A 15,361-nucleotide genomic window follows, 5' to 3' on the forward strand; every position below is an offset into this window, starting at 1 on the left:
CCAGGAGCCCCCAGTCCAGAGGGAGGAGAGCTGGCCTCAGATGTCCTTCAGGCAAGAAGTCAGGCTGGGGCTGGGGAGGCACTGGGGCTGGGGGAGCCCCAGAAGGGACACTAATGGCTCCCTGAAGGAAATGCAGGGCCTGGAAGGATGGCGCGGCAGAGAAGGAGAGTGAGGCCTGCCTTACAGAGAAAAAGGCAGCAGGTGTGTCCAGGGCAGGGCAACAGGCCCAGCAGCTGGGCTTACACTGGGGCACTGGGGAGCCATAGAAGGTGAGAGAGCTGGGCAGGGCCACAAACTGGGTGTCAGACCCCTCTGGAGGCAAACTAGAGGCACCACACCTACTCAGCTGTCCCATGACGCCCCCCACCCCAGGCTCAATGTCCACCCAGCGTCTGTCCCTCAAGCTGGCTCCTAACCCCCCCTACCTCAGCCTTTTCCTGCCTGAAGCTAAGAATAGACCCTCTCTGCCTGGCTCCCATGGGAAACCACAGCCATGGGGGTCACATCCTGAGCCTGGCCTCCATTCCCATCATCTGGCCCCCTAGGCCATCTCAACCCCTCCCACACCTCCCATGTGCCCTTTGAGCCGGACAGGGGGAAGTAGAGGCCTGGAGACCTCCAGCCACTAGCCCAGGAAATGGTGGAAGCCCAGCGCCCACAGTCAGCTCCTGCCCACAAGTCGCCTTGGGTACGTCATTTCTGCGCTCCAGGTGTCGGTTTCCCCAACTAAAACGAGCATCTTAACCTCCTGCCTTGCAGAGTTGTGGTGAGACCCAGACTAACTGCAAGTCAAGTGTGCTCCTCTAACCCCTGCCCTGGCTGTTTCCCAGAAGGAACACTGTCCTTCTTATCTTAGGGCAGAGGAAGAAGGAACGGAACAGCCTCCCTCCATCTCTCGCTCCCCCCCCCCGCATCTAGAACCCCAGCCCCACATCCTCTTTCCACCACATCTGTCCTCATTACAGTTCTCCAAAGCCTCATGCTGTCTCTGGCCTTCAAAGTTCTGCACGTGTAATTTCTGCCATGTCTCTTGGGCCTGTGGAACTTCTATACATCCCACAAAGCCCCAGGTCTCACACCTTTTGGGCTCTCCTAAGCCCTGTCACTTCCTTTGGCCCACCCCTATTGCAGGAGGCTGGGACTATCTGTATCCAACTCTATCTTTCTCCAGCTTGGAGGATTTTTGAGGGTAGGTCTGGTTTACAATCTACCTGGGGATCAAAATTGTCCTACCACATGGGCTGGGGACACAGAGTTGCTCTTAAGCAAGGGGTGGGGGAATAAGACTGCCTGAGGCATCAAGACTTTACAGAGGAGGGGGCCTCTCAGCCAGGACTCTGCCAGACGCATAGGAGTTGGGAAGACTGCTTGGTCAAGGAACAGGAATTAGGGTTAAATGGCTCTGGGATTCAGACAACAGGATAGAACAGGGGAGGGGCCATTTGGAGGGATGCAGAAGTGGAAGGATAATGGGCTGACCGAGGAGAGAGGAAAGCAGGGCCAGGGCAGCAGCCTGTCCTACTCATCCAACTGCCCTGTACTTGTACGCCCCTCCCTGGGTGGGGCGAGGTTAAGGTCAAGCCTTAACTCAGGGCCAAGGAGGCCCAAGGCCACACTCCATGCCCAAGCCCTGCCCTCCTTGCATCCTCCAAGGCCAGCCCCAGCCCCAGGGACCCCCCCTCTTCACCCACCTGAGGCCCAAGGACTGTGGGCAGGAAGGAACTTTAAGAAGCATCTTACTTTCCTGCATCACAGCCCAGCATCCACTCCTTTGCTCTAGCCCTGCCCAACTGGTCACCCTATGCTTTCATGGCTTTCAGCTGATGAGACCCTGGCCTGAAGCCCTGAGTGAGTCTGGCGGAAGCCCGTGGTGGGGGGCGGGGGGCGTCTTTCAAGGAAGCCCATCCTGCCTAGGGTGTCATTCCTCAGCCCTGCTTCCAGCTCCCTGCCTCCTCCTCAGTCATTCCTGAAGTGGCCCCGGGCATCCTTCCTTACCAGGCCCTGGGGGATAAAGGGGAAGCGTACCTCCCCACCCCCACTACAGGCAGCTCTGCTTCAGGCTTGGCCTCCTCTGACTCCCACACCAGCCTTTGAACTCACAGCAACCCCCTCTGCCTCGAAGCTGCCACACAGCGCTCCCAGCTCACCTGCTCCAGGAAAGCCATGAAACTTCTGGCTGGTGAGTCTGGTCCCTACTCCTCTCTAACCATCCCTACCCCCGCTACCGCCAGCCCTGGCAGGGTCCCGCAAACAGACCCTACATTAATTAGGCACCTACTGTGTGCCAGGCCGCACCTCACCGGGTTCACCAGCTCTGAGCCCTGGGCCTCTGGGCCTCCTGGGGAGCTGACCCTCTCGGCCCGCCCCCGCCCCGCCCCCTCCCGGCTTTGGGTGCTGCTCAGACGGTGAATAATGCGGGGCCTGGTGGCTGGAGTGCTGGGAGGGGGCCGGGCAGGGGGGGAGGCTGATGGCGGCGGGTGGAGGCTCCTGAGAGGGCGCAGGCCACCCCAGCCACCGCACCCCTATCCCTGGGGCCCCGGAGACGCACGGGCGCCTCTTCCCCAGGAAGCTGCGCAGTCTCCCTGCGGGGCTCAGGGGGGCGCCCACTGACCCACATCAGCCAGGCCTGGGCGTGAGGGGCGTGGCCAGCGCAGGGGGGGAGGGGTGATGCGAGACCGACGGAAGGACAGAGAGACATAGGCTAGGGCAGAGCCCAGCGCGGGCTGCAGAGCAGAGCACCGCCACCGCCCAGGCTATATTTGTCCCCGCGGAACCCCCTCCAAGCTGGGAGGGGACCTCGCCCTCCTTTGGCCCTGGGACCCCAAGCATCCTTGGCGTCCCGTTCCGCGGCGCCCTCCATCTGTGCCCTGCCGCGACGTGGCAGCGCCGGCGTCCTTGCTGCAGCCCGCCCTCCGTGACTCAGTTTCTCCTGGGGACCCGAAGGCCCGGCTGCCCTGCTTCCGCCTCCACACGTCCACCTTCCTGCCCGGCACCCCCACGAACACCAGCGACGCGGCAAGGTTACCCTTGCTCGCCCCATCAACCACCAACACCAGGTGAGGACAATCCGCATTAGGTTAGGGGCAGGCATAAGAGTGGGCAGGTGTGGCTCGGGTGTATCCTGTAGTGATCTGCTCTGCTGCACGTGTGTCACCATGGGCGGTGACAGGTGCTGGGTGTCCTGGGGCTTAGGTGAGCCTGGGTCCCGGCCTGGAGTGCTACCTGTCCCGGGCACCTGTGTGTGTCTCTCTAGCGAGTACGGCAGAGGATGTGCCTGTGTGTGGGTTTCTTGGTCCATGCCTGACCACTCTGGGTCCTGTGGTGCCCCAGCCCGCGAGGGTGCCAGGGCGCTGGTGGAGCTGTTAGCACACTTCTGGTTGGTTGTGTCTGCAACCGCTATAACCGTGTCATGATAAACCACTGGCTATCTGGCCTGGGTCCTGTCCCTTTGTCTCAAACCTGTCCCTTTGTGTGCCCACTGGACAACCATGAGTGGTGAGCACTGGGAGGATGCCCACTGGGCAGATAACGAAACTGAGGCTCCAAGGGAACGTGTGAGTTAGGGCCAAAGCTCAGCTTTAACCCTGTCAGTCTGAATGTGGAGCCCCTGCTCTGCATCTTCTGTGTTGGGGGCCTGGTTGGTGTCACAAACAGGAAAAGTTCCCGGAAATTGAGCCTGTGGTGAGGGGAAGTGGGGGTGGGGGCGGGGAGGGGGTTGCTGGGGGCTGACAATGTCCCTGTGTGTATGAGTGTGGCTGTGTGAGCATCTGTGGCTGCACAAGGGCATGGAGGGGACCCACACCCACAGGCGGGTGGGTCTGCATCAGTCACAGGGACTGATCAGAGACTGGCCCAGACCCGGCAGTTTCTGGTGAGGGCACATTGCCATTCACCACCAGGGCAGCATCAAGAGGACTTAGGAAACGGGGAGCTAGGCTGAGGTCAGAGGTCACACCTACAGCTGCCACCTGGTTGCCCCACGCACCCGACCAGGAGATAAGCAGTGAGCTTATCTCCGGAAGGGTGCACCGCACAGCTGAGGCAGAGGCCGGGGCAGCAGGAGCAGGTCAGGCCTGGGAAGACCAGCCAGAAGACCCGCAGGGACCTGGTGTCCTTGTCATCCCCATTTCACAGAGGGGGAAACAGTCTCGGCAAGTTTGAGCCCCCAGCTTGGCAGGGGTAGATCTCGGACATTAGTCTGAGCTTGTCTGAGGTCACTGTCACCCCTGGGGGATGCTGGGTGGGCCACGGGGACAGGAAGCCCAGGCAGGCGAGGGGGTGGGGTGACAAGAGAGAAAGGGACTTGTGAAGAGATAGAAGACTTTCTGGAAGGAGAGGAGGAATGGAGCAGGCGATGACAGGCAGAGGAGGGGCCTGGTTCCTGGGAACTAAAGGCCACATTCCATCAGGGCCACAGTGGGGGGAGCCCAGCCCAGCGCCCAGGCCTCTGGGACAACAGTGGATGGAGCCCACCCCCCTGCCAGCCTCTCCCAGGTGGGCTGCAGGAGCACGGAATGTCCGTCCTCAGAGAGGAGCCAGAACCCGAGACAGAACTATCTGGAACCCAGGAGCCAGCCACATTCCTATCAAAGTTCTAGAACTGCAACCCCTTGAAATTCTAGACTCTTGGAGGCTTTCGGGTTCCAGAACTGGGAGCTCATTCAAGATCCAGAACCCTAGACCTTCAAAGTCCAAACCTTGGGAGTTCTTTTTTGTGGTGCAGTGGGTTAAGAATCTGATGGCAGCAGTTCGGATCACTGCAGAAGTTCAGGTTTGATCCCTGGCCTGGTGGCATAGTGTGCCAAGGATCAGGAATTGCCACAGCTGCTGCTCAGGTCTTGCCCCTGCAGCTGGAATTCAGACCGTGGCCCAGGAACTTCCACGAGCCATGCGTGCAGGCATTAAAAAAAAAGTCAGAGTTCCCATTGTGGCACAGCAGAAACGAATCTGATTAGCATCCATGAGGAGGCAGGTTCGATCCCTGGCCTCACTCAGTGGGTTAAGAATCTGGAATTGCTGTGAGCTGTGGTGTAGGTCGCAGATGCAGCTCAGATCCTGCGCTGTTGTGGCGGTGGTATAGGCTGGCGGCTACAGCTCTGATTCGACCCTTAGCCTGGGAACCTTCACATGCTGAGGGTGCGGCCCTAAAAAAAAAAAAGACAAAAAAGAAAATCCAAACCTCCCCACTTTATGACCAGAGAATCCTGGGTTTGTCCATCTAATCTGGGTCCATGCGTCCCACAAGGCACAGAATGAGATCGATTCCCCCAAAGGCCACACAGCGGTGCTTCTGAACCTTGGGCTGGGATAAGGACAGTCCCCTGCAGGGTGGAGGCCCTGCCATCCCTCCTGGCCAGTGTGGGAGGGGAAGGGAGACCTTACCAGGTGCCCCTCCTGGCCTGCTTGCCTGGGGAACTTGAGCTGGCCACTATCACCTGAACCCGTGGGGGAGACTGGAAACTGCAGGCTGGGGCCAGAGGGAGTAGTGCCAGTTTCCAGCCTCCCCCAGGCCAAGGGGCCTTGGTCACTGGTTTGTTCCCAGGCCTGCGAGGTGTGAGGCAGGGTGTGTGACCCTGCGTGCGTAACCTTCTGCATGAGGGTAGGGGACCAGGGAACCATGAGACTCAGGAGCTGGCAGTCCCTTCTGGCTGAGGCTGGGACAATGACCGCAGGGGCGGCCTGAGTCCCCAGGAATGTTCAGAAACAGCTGCATACCAGCTCTGGCGGGAGAGAGAGGGAGGGAGGAAGCCTCTGGAGGGAGAAGGAGGGAGGGAGGAAGTGAGAGCCCTGTTCCAGGAGGAATCCAAGGGCAGGCCAAATGTGAGAAGGCAAAGAGCACGCCCTTGCCCGGAGCAAAGGGCTCAGATGTCCAGGCGCATGGAAAACCCCCACCCCACCCCACCCTCTCTGGGCCTCAGTTTCCCCACTCGAGGCCACACCCCCAACAAAGTGGCAGTGGCCTTGGCTCTCTGCGTGGGAGAGACCTCAGTGCAACTGGCTCTCAGGAGCTGGATAATTTATGAGGCTAGATAAGGAGTTGCTGAGATGAATCAACAAGATGGAGTGTGAGGGGCGGCTCAGGACATTCACTGCAGAGGCCCCGACCCCAGGCACCACCGTGGGGACCAGCACGAACTCAGCATCGACATGGGCTGAGGAGTTCCCGTCGTGGCTCAGTGGTTAATGAATCCAACTAGGAATCATGAGGTTGTGGGTTCGATCCCTGGCCTTGCTCTGGGTTAAGGATCCAGAATTGCCGTGAGCTGTGGTGTGCCCACTCGGATCCCGCGTTACTGTGGCTCTGGCATAGGCCGGCAGCTACAGCTCCGATTAGACCCCTAGCCTGGGAACCTCCATATGCCACGGAAGCGGCCCTAGAAATGGCAAAAAGATTAAAAAAAAAAAAAAAAAAAAAAAAAAAAGGTCAGAACCAGTCCCATCATCAGCCCCATTTTCTAGGAAGGGAGACTGAGGCTCAGAGCCAGGACCGTTGCTGTGGCTGTGGTTTAGGCCATCAGCTGCAGCTCAAATTGCACCCCTAGCCTGGGAGCTTCCATATGCTGTAGGTGCGGCCCTGAAAAGCAAACCAAAAACAAAAAACAAAACAAGAAAATAGGACCTTTATGAACTTTAACCACCTGGAAACTCCGTACCTCCCACGGTCCTGCCTCCCCCCACGTTTGCCCACTCTGATCCTGCCACCCGGTGCCCCCTCGGTGCCAGCACAAGGATGGCTCGTGATATGTGCCTGGGGCAGGAGGCTGGGGACCCGAATGCTAGCCCTGGGCTCGTGGTGACCGTATGCCCTCCTTGCTGTGTCCTTTGGGAGAACTGGGAGCTGGTTTTTGAATGGTCTCGTTATATTTCTACTCAAAATCCCCACATCTGGCCAGACGTCTCTCCACACGTCTCTCCAGACTTCTCCCCCGACCCCACACCGGGTAGTGGGTGCTTCCTGCTGCTGTTTATAGCCCATCCCTGGGGACCCTGTCACTCCAAACCAGCTGTTTTTTGTTCCCAGAATGGAACTGGATTTCTGGGTTTCTTTCTTATTAAGTAAAAATTGGGGAGGGAGAGAATATTCATGAAGCCAGTACATGAAGAAGGGTCTCCCTAAAACACAGGTGGGGGTGGGCCTCCCCCACAGGCCTTCACAGGAAATTGTGACCCTCAAGACTGACCTCAGAGCCGGCACAAGAGCCAGCGACCTCTGGCCATTTGTCCTTCCCGCACTGGACACGTGAAATCTATCGTGGATGATGCAGCCTGACAAGGGGTCAGATAGATGACCAACAGGGAAACGGAAGTTTAGAGAGAAGAAATCATTTGCCTGGGGCCACATGGTGCATACCCGGGCTGGAGTTCAAACCCAGAGTTTCTCAGCCCCTCTCTGCAACTTTGCAAATACTAACTGATATCCTCCAGGAGTTCCAGAGGAGACAGAACTCATCGTCACCCTTGAGGGTCACTGAGCCAGGGTCAGGACAGAGGTGGAGCTAGTGGTAGTAGTAAAAGTAATACTGAGTTGGGGTGTGAGATCACGAAAGACTTCCTCAAGAAGGGGATATTTGAGCTGGGGTATTGAAGGTTGTGTAGGAGTTCACCAGGGCTGTTCAGATTAAACTGCAGGATGAATCACCAGCAAATCTTCTCTGCCCACCTCCCCACCAGGTGTGCCTGAGCCAGTGCCAGCCCGCCCCACCTGCAGTCTTGGCCTGATGGGGTGGTGACCCTCCCTGCTCCGCTCTGGCACCATGTGGCCCAATGGCAGTTCTCTGGGGCCCTGTTTCCGGCCAACAAACATCACACTGGAGGAGCGGCGCCTGATTGCCTCCCCCTGGTTCGCGGCCTCCTTCTGCCTGGTGGGCCTGGCCTCCAACCTGCTGGCGCTAGGTGTGCTGGCGGGTGCGAGGCAGAGCAGCTCTTATGGGCGCTCCTCCTTCCTGACCTTCCTCTGCGGCCTGGTCCTCACTGACTTCATGGGACTGTTGTCCACCGGTGCCATCGTGGTGTCCCAGCATGCCGCCCTCTTCGACTGGCAGGCCGTGGACCCTAGCTGCCGCCTCTGCCACTTCATGGGTGTCATCATGGTCTTTTTTGGCCTGTGTCCGCTGCTGCTGGGAGCTGCCATGGCCTCAGAGCGCTTCCTGGGCATCACCCGGCCCTTCTCGCGCCCTACGGCCACTTCGCATCGCCGGGCCTGGGCCATGGTGGGACTGGTGTGGGCCACCGCGCTGGTGCTGGGCCTGCTGCCCCTGCTGGGCGTGGGCCGCTACACCGTGCAGTACCCGGGCTCCTGGTGCTTCCTCACACTCGGCAGCGAGCCAGGAGATGTGGCTTTTGGCCTCCTCTTCGCCTGTTTCGGCAGCCTCTCTGTGGGGCTATCCTTCCTGCTCAACACAATCAGCGTCGCCACCCTGTGCTTTGTCTACCACGGGCAGGAGACCGCCCAGCAGCGCCCGCGGGACTGTGAGGTCGAGATGATGGCTCAGCTCATGGGCATCATGGTGGTGGCCAGTATCTGCTGGATGCCACTGCTGGTGAGTGGCGGGTATGGGGGTTCCTGCCAGGGGGCTCCCACCACCCTTGGGGACTAGGCCTTGGTTCATTCCAAATGAATTCCTAGCCCTCAGGTTCTCATCTGCCTGAGAAAATGTGGGCATGCCACCAATGTTCAGGGTCCTTCCTTGAGGAGCTCATGAACGAGACACAGAGAACCCCAACCAGGACTGGGATGGAGGCAGTGTCCTGGGCCTGGGATGCCCAGGGAGGGGCTCCAGGGCTCCCTCTGGGGTATCAGGGAAGGCTTTTCAGAAGAGGGGCATCGGAGATGGGGTTTTGAAGGATGAAGAGGAGTTTGCCTGCTAGACTGAAACAGGGAAGGCATTCTAGGTAGAATTACCAAATCATCAAACACATCCTAAGTCTATTTTGTGCCTAGTGCTGGGCTGGACCCCAGCCCTGTACAGAACTTTCCCTGAGTCAAGGGAGCTTGTTGAAGTCCTTCCACGGATTGATGTAACTGGCCACTTGGAGTGGTTGTTTTTCCATCTCTGATTAGATCAGGACAAGCCCGGAATCTGGAATCAGATACTTGGCTTCCCACTCCTGTACAGCAAGGACTTACCTGGCTATGGGCTTCCCTCCTCCAGCCTCAAATTCCTCTCATCATGGGGATTATTAAAAAGGTGTCTGCCTCAGAAGATCCTGTTGTGGCACAGCAGAAATGAATCCAACTAGTATCCATGAGGATATAGATTCAATCCCTGGCCTCGCTCAGTGGGTTAAAGGATCCAGCATTGCCATGAGCCGTGGTGTAGATCTCAGATGCGGCTCAGATCCTGCGTTGCTGTGGCTGTGGTGTAGGCCAGCAGCTGTAGCTCCAATTTGACCCCTAGCCTGGGAACTTCCATAGGTCGCGGCCCTAAAAAAGCAAAAAAAAAAAAAAAAAAAAAAAGATGTACGTCTCTCAGTGACAGTGAGGATGAAATCAACTCATTTATTCATTTGTTCCTCCAACAAACATTTGTGGAGTGACTATTATGTTGCTGGCTCTGGTCTAGGCACCGGGGACACAAAAAGTTTTTTCCAGGGGGAAAAAAACTGACAAAAATACTTGACTTCCTGGAGCTCTTAGGCAGTGGGGAAAACAGAAAATAAACATAGTAGGAGTTCCCTTTGTGGCTCAGTGGTTAATGAACCCAGCTAGGATCCATGAGGATGTGGGTTTGGTCCCTTGCCACGCTCAGTGGGTTAAAGATCTGGCATTCCCTGGAGCTGTGGTGTACATCGCAGACTCTGCTTGGATCCTGTGTTGCTGTAGCTGTGACATAGGCCAGCAGCTGCAACTCCGATTTGACCCCTATCCTGGGAACTTCCATACGCCACAGGTGCGGGTCTAAAAAGCAAAAAAAAAAAAAAAAAAAAAAAAAAAGGAAAAGGAAAAAGAAAGAAAGAAACATAATATATAAATAAGTGAAGTGGTAGATATTAGGAAGTGATAAAGGCTAAACCAAAACTTAAACCTGTGGGATAGGAGAATTACAAATTTGATTTTGCTTTGTTTTGCTGAGAATGCTTTTACACGTGTGAATGGTGAGAGAAAAAATAGAAAGGAGCATAAGTTTCTGTGATATGTGAAAATAACATGAAACTCAAATTTCTGCATCCAAAAATAGAGCATTAGTACACAGTCATACCTATTTGTTTCGTGGTAACTTTCTTGCTACAACAGCAGAGACAAAAGTTATTTTGACAGAGACCATGTTTAAAACGTTTACTATTTGGCCCTTTAGGGAAAAGTTTGCCACCAAAGGGGGCCCAAGAAACATTTCATGATTCAGTGATTCTACCTAGCATATCTTCTCCTTTTTTTTTTTTTTTTTTTTTGGCTAGCAGTTAAACTCCTATTCATCCTTCAAAACCCTAGCTCCAGTGGTTTTAGTGCAGGGCAGGGCCCATCCTGGGTGTTCCAAGAGAGTAGAAGCTGGAAGGCAGGGAGGAGAAGGAGGCTGAGGCAGATCCTTTTTAGGGACCTCTTGGTGAAGGCGACGTTTGAGAAAAGACATGGAGGAGGTGAGGGAATGAACCATGAGGAGATATGGGGTAGAGGGAACATTCCAGGCAGAGGGCACGGTCAGTGCAAAGGTCCTGGGACAGGACTATACCTGGAGTGTTGGAGGAACAGCGAAGAGGCTGGTGTGGCTGGAGGAGAGTGAGTGAGAGGGAGAGAGGAAGTGATGGGGGTGCAGGGAGAGGACAGGGCAGATTGTGCAGGCCTTGTGGGTGTCAGGGAAGACTTTTACTAAGAGGGAGGCAGGAGCCCTGGAGGGCTGTGAACAGAGGAGAACCTGACTCAGGTGTTCATGGGCATCGTCTAGATGCCTCCCAATAAATAATAAGGACAAGAATTTTAAGCAAGTGCAAAAATGGCCTTAGTTCTATGAGACCAGGCTGGGGAGGGACACCCCAGGGACAGAACAGAAGCACATTTCACAGGCAGAGCTGGGAAATCCTGTAACGCCACTCTCCTGCTACCCCTCAGTGCCTGCAGCTGGGACTCACCCCAGGTACCAGTTTCTTGCCGACTTCCTGCTTCCTTCCCCAGTTGGGTGCACAAGTCTGGCACCTTGCAAGGACCCTGACTTGCCAGACTCAGGCAGGTCCACATCATGTACATGATGCCCAGCCTCTTCCTCCTCCTTGCCCTCCAGCCTCTACTCTCTTGGAATACCAGAATGGGCCCTGCTCTGAAACATTGCAACTGAGGCTTTGAAGTATGAATAGGAGTTCAACTGCCAGATCAAAACCAGAAAGTCATCCCAGGAAGAATCATTGAATCATGAAATGATTCCTGAGTCCTCTTTGGTGGCAATTTTTTTTCTTTTTTCTTTCTTTCTTCTTTTTTTTTTTTTTTTTTTTTTGGCCCCACCCAAAGCATATGGAATTTCCCAGGCTAGGGGTCAAATTAGAGCTACAGCTGTCGGCTTACACCACAGCTCATGGCAATGCCGGATCCCTGACCCACTGAGTGAGGCCAGGGATCCAACCTGCATCCTCATAGATACCAGTTGGATTCGCTTCCTCTGGGCCACAGTGGGAACTACAAGTTTTTTTTCTTAAAGGGCCACATAGTCAACATTCTTTTTTTTCCTTTTAGGGCCATACCCACGGCATATGGAGGTTCCCAGGCTAGGGGTCTAATCGGAGCTGTAGCCGCCAGCCTCCACCACAGCCACGGCAACGCGGGATCTGAGCCGTGTCTGAGACCTGCACCACAGCTCATGGCAATGCCAGATCCTTAACCCACTGAGCGAGGCCAGGGATCAAACCCACAACCTCACGGTTCCTAACCGGATTCGTTTCTACTGCACCACAACGGGAACTCTGGTAGAGTCAACATTTTAAACGCAGTCTCTTGTCACAATGACTTTTTTCTGCTGTTGTGGCATGAAAGCTACACGGAAAAGAACAGCACAGCCGTGAGCCAATAGGACCTCATTTATGGACTCTGAAATTTTAATTTCATGTCATAGTCACATGTAAAAAACTATGCTTTCTATTTTTCCCTCACTATTTACACATGTAAAAACAATCTTCGCAAAACAACCAAGCAAACCAAAACAGCAAAAGTAAAGCCAACAACAACAAAAACAAAAACAAGTGGCAGGCCAGATTTGCTTCATGGGCCAGGTCCTACTCTGAACTCTCCCCTGGCTCCCTATGTCGCCAAGAAAGGCCCACAGACGCTCCCTTCAGACTGATCCAGAAAACTGCTATTCACCATCTAGTTACCTCACCCAGGCCGGGTCAGGCTGGACAGTGCTTCCCTCACAGCTCTGCCCCTCCACCCCACTGCCCTGCCGCAGCCACCTTGCCACATGTCCTGACTGCACTGTGAGCCTTGCGAGTGAGATCCAGGTCTGTCTTGGCCACTGCAGTGTCCCCGGTATTACCCAGCACACAGTAGGTGGTCAGGAAACACTGGTAAAATAATAATTTATTTTAATATGATATACATAATAATAATATGACTTATAATTATCAAACAATATAAATTTTAATTATAAAGTACAACCCACATTATAATGAATTATTATATGGTTACCGTATCATAATTAATAATTATATCCATCATTATGTAATATATTTATATAGCTATATATTATATAATTGTTAAATATTTCGTAACATATAACTACAGTTAAGGAGTTCCCTGGTGGCTCAGTGGGTTAAGGATCCAGCATTTTCACTGCTGTGGCTCTGGTTACTGCTATGGCATGGGTTTGATCCCTGGCCCAGGAACTTCTGCTTACCTTGGGCATAGCCCAAAATAGCCATACTATAGTTTTATATATATATATTATATATATATATATATTTGTATTTTGTCTTTTTAGGGCCGCACCCGCAGCATATGGAGGTTCCCAGGCTAGAGGTCAAATTGGAGCTGTTGCCATCGGCCTACACCAGAGCCACAGCAACACCAGATCTGAGCCATGTCTACGACCTACACCACAGCTCACAGCAACGTCGGATCCTTAACCCACTGAGCGAGGCCAGGGATCCATCCCACAAACCTCATGGTTCCTAGTTGGATTCTTCTCCACCGCGCCACAACAGGAACTCCATATATTATTAATTAACACTTAATAATTGTATCAATCATTATATAACAGTCACATAATTATATAGTTATATATAATTGTTCCATACTATAATTATATATTATAGTTATAGTCAATATATTAATTATCTGTAGCTAATTATATGATTATGTTCTATAATACTTTGTTATATATTGTGTAATATTAAATATAAAATCCAATATTTTGGAGTTCCCTAGTGGCTCAGTGTGTAGTCACTGCTATGGCACAGGTTCAGTCCCCAGCCTGGGAACTTCTACATGGCACAGGTACAGCCTAAATAAATAAATAAGTAAAATAAAATAAGGAATAAAAAAAAATGAAAGAAAAAATGTTTTAAAACCCAGTCTTTACTAAAATATATTTAAATGATTTAACATAAGAATTTAACATAAAAATTATTTCATATAAAAGTGTCATAAACTCTAAATTTAAATAGAATATAAAATTACTTAAAGTATATATTTAATCCAATTATTTAATATACAGTTTATGCCATAATTTTATTATATTCTAAAATTTGTATAAAATATAAACCTTTCATAAAACAATAACGCTGGCTGTCGTAGCGACATAGCAATGCCACCTGTCCGCACCTGCAAGTCCTCTTGTCTGCCACATTTAATCATGCCCAGAAGAGGAGCAGGGGAAGGGTGCTATCTTATGGCCACACCAACTGAAGCTCAGAGAGGTCAGGCCTCTCTCCCAAGGTCACACAGCACAGTGGTGGTAACACATCGGCACTGGAGCTTGGGGCCGGCTGGTGGAGGGCAGGGCTGACAATCAGCCTGGCCCTGGCTGACCCTCTGGCCCCTGGCAGGTCTTCATCGCCCAGACAGTTCTGCGGAGCCCGCCTGTCATGAGCCTGACCGGGCAGCTGCCCCGAGCTACGGAGCAACAGCTGCTCATCTACCTGCGCGTGGCCACCTGGAACCAGATCCTCGACCCCTGGGTGTACATCCTGTTTCGACGGGCAGTGATCCGGCGCCTCCACCCTCGCCTCAGCACCAGGTCCAGGTCGCTCTCTCTGCAACCCCAGCTCTCCCGCAGGCCCACGATGCAGTAGAGTCTGGGCTGGATGTCGGTGGTGGCTCTGGATGGACAGAGGACAGTGACCCTGCCAGTGTGTCCCCCATTAAACCTTGGTCCTCCCTGATGGTCGCTGTGAGGTCCCGGGAGTCAGGAGTGCAGGATGGGCAAAGGGTTTGAGGGGCAGGATTGTGCACTGTCTTCCATCAGCCCCGAGGACCCCTGACTCTCCCCGATCCCCCTTTCCAAGGCCTCCCTCTCCCCTCCCTCAGCCCCCTCCCCACTCTGTGTCCCCTCCCAGCCCCAGGAAGGATGGGGGTGGTGATTGGGAGGGTGTCTGGGGGGAATCAGACTTGTAAGCCTCCCCTTCCAGAACTCCTCCAGAAATGGGGGTTGCTGGCTCCTGAGTATGACCTACTTACTTGGAGTACAGTTGGTTTCCCTTGACACCCCAACCCAAAAACGCTGTCTAGAAAAAAATTGAATGTGAATGGGTAAGATACCCTCCCTCTTGCCAAAATATAGTCTCCACCTGGGCTTTATTTTCCTTTGGCTCTGGAATTGTTGATTGTTGAATTTCTTGCATCAGGATTCCTATCACCCCGCTATCCAACCTTGGGGCAGCCTTGCGGGGCTAGGGCGGGCGGTGGGGAAAGCGCCAGGGCTGGGCTAGCTTGTGGCTCCTCTCCCCACCTCCTTCACAGAGTCTTCCCTAAGCACTTTACAGCTTGGATCTCCTGGAACCCTCCCTACAGCCCCTAGGAGAGTGTTCTGGGATTAAACCCATTTTGCAGGTGAGGAAAAGAGAGGGTGACTGTGAGGTGCACGCCTGCTTCCTTCACTGCAGATGGGTGGACCCCACCATAAGCTTGTGGTTAGCCACCCACTCACTGAGCCCTTCAGACTCCCCAAACCTCAAAAAAGCAGCCCCTGGCCCATAGCAGGTGCTCAATAAAGGCAGATTAACTGGCTGAATGACTGAGCTTTTATAGAGCACCATGTGTGTGCATGGGTACGTGAGCGTCTGCACAATTAGCACTTAATTACGTGCCTGGCACAGAGTAGGCGCTTAATAAGCTTCTAGTGTTTGGAGTTCCCTGGTGGCTCAGTGGGTTAAGGATCCGGTGTGGTCACTGCTGTGGCTCTGGTTATTGCTGTGGTGTGGGTTCGATCCCTGGCCTGGGAAC

At 53.8% G+C, this 15,361-nt stretch overlaps 1 protein-coding gene across 4 annotated transcripts; it reads left to right on the forward strand.

Annotated features, from left to right (window-relative positions):
* The first annotated feature begins 2,109 nt into the window (after positions 1–2,109).
* On the forward strand, positions 2,110–14,716 carry TBXA2R (thromboxane A2 receptor). 4 transcript variants are annotated; one of them, XM_085013284.1, is made up of 4 exons: positions 2,110–2,179; positions 2,885–3,056; positions 7,672–8,540; positions 13,966–14,716. In XM_085013284.1, exons 3-4 carry the CDS (start codon positions 7,755–7,757, stop codon positions 14,209–14,211), a joined length of 1,032 nt encoding a protein of 343 aa, XP_084869410.1. In that variant the 5' UTR covers positions 2,110–2,179; positions 2,885–3,056; positions 7,672–7,754; the 3' UTR covers positions 14,212–14,716. The 4 variants fall into 4 exon arrangements, 3 of the variants coding, with proteins under 3 accessions (XP_084869410.1, XP_020939771.1, XP_020939769.1); XM_021084112.2 differs by having other exon boundaries at positions 2,905–3,056; XR_014837797.1 differs by lacking the exons at positions 2,110–2,179; positions 13,966–14,716 and adding an exon at positions 9,710–9,934 and having other exon boundaries at positions 2,660–3,056; positions 7,672–9,239.
* The last annotated feature ends 645 nt before the right edge of the window (positions 14,717–15,361 follow it).

This window comes from Sus scrofa, chromosome 2 (assembly GCF_054392235.1).
Source record: "Sus scrofa isolate SSC_HxYL_T2T_F1_AM1 chromosome 2, Sscrofa_HxYL_maternal_Yorkshire_Landrace_v2.0, whole genome shotgun sequence".
Taxonomy (NCBI): Eukaryota; Metazoa; Chordata; class Mammalia; order Artiodactyla; family Suidae; genus Sus; species Sus scrofa.

Coding starts and splice junctions, on each gene's coding strand:
- TBXA2R (XM_085013284.1), top strand. CDS start 7,755: ATGTGGCCCAATGGCAGTTCTCTGGGGCCCTGTTTCCGGCCAACAAAC. Junction 8,541..13,965: donor TCTGCTGGATGCCACTGCTG/GTGAGTGGCGGG, acceptor GGCCCCTGGCAG/GTCTTCATCGCCCAGACAGT.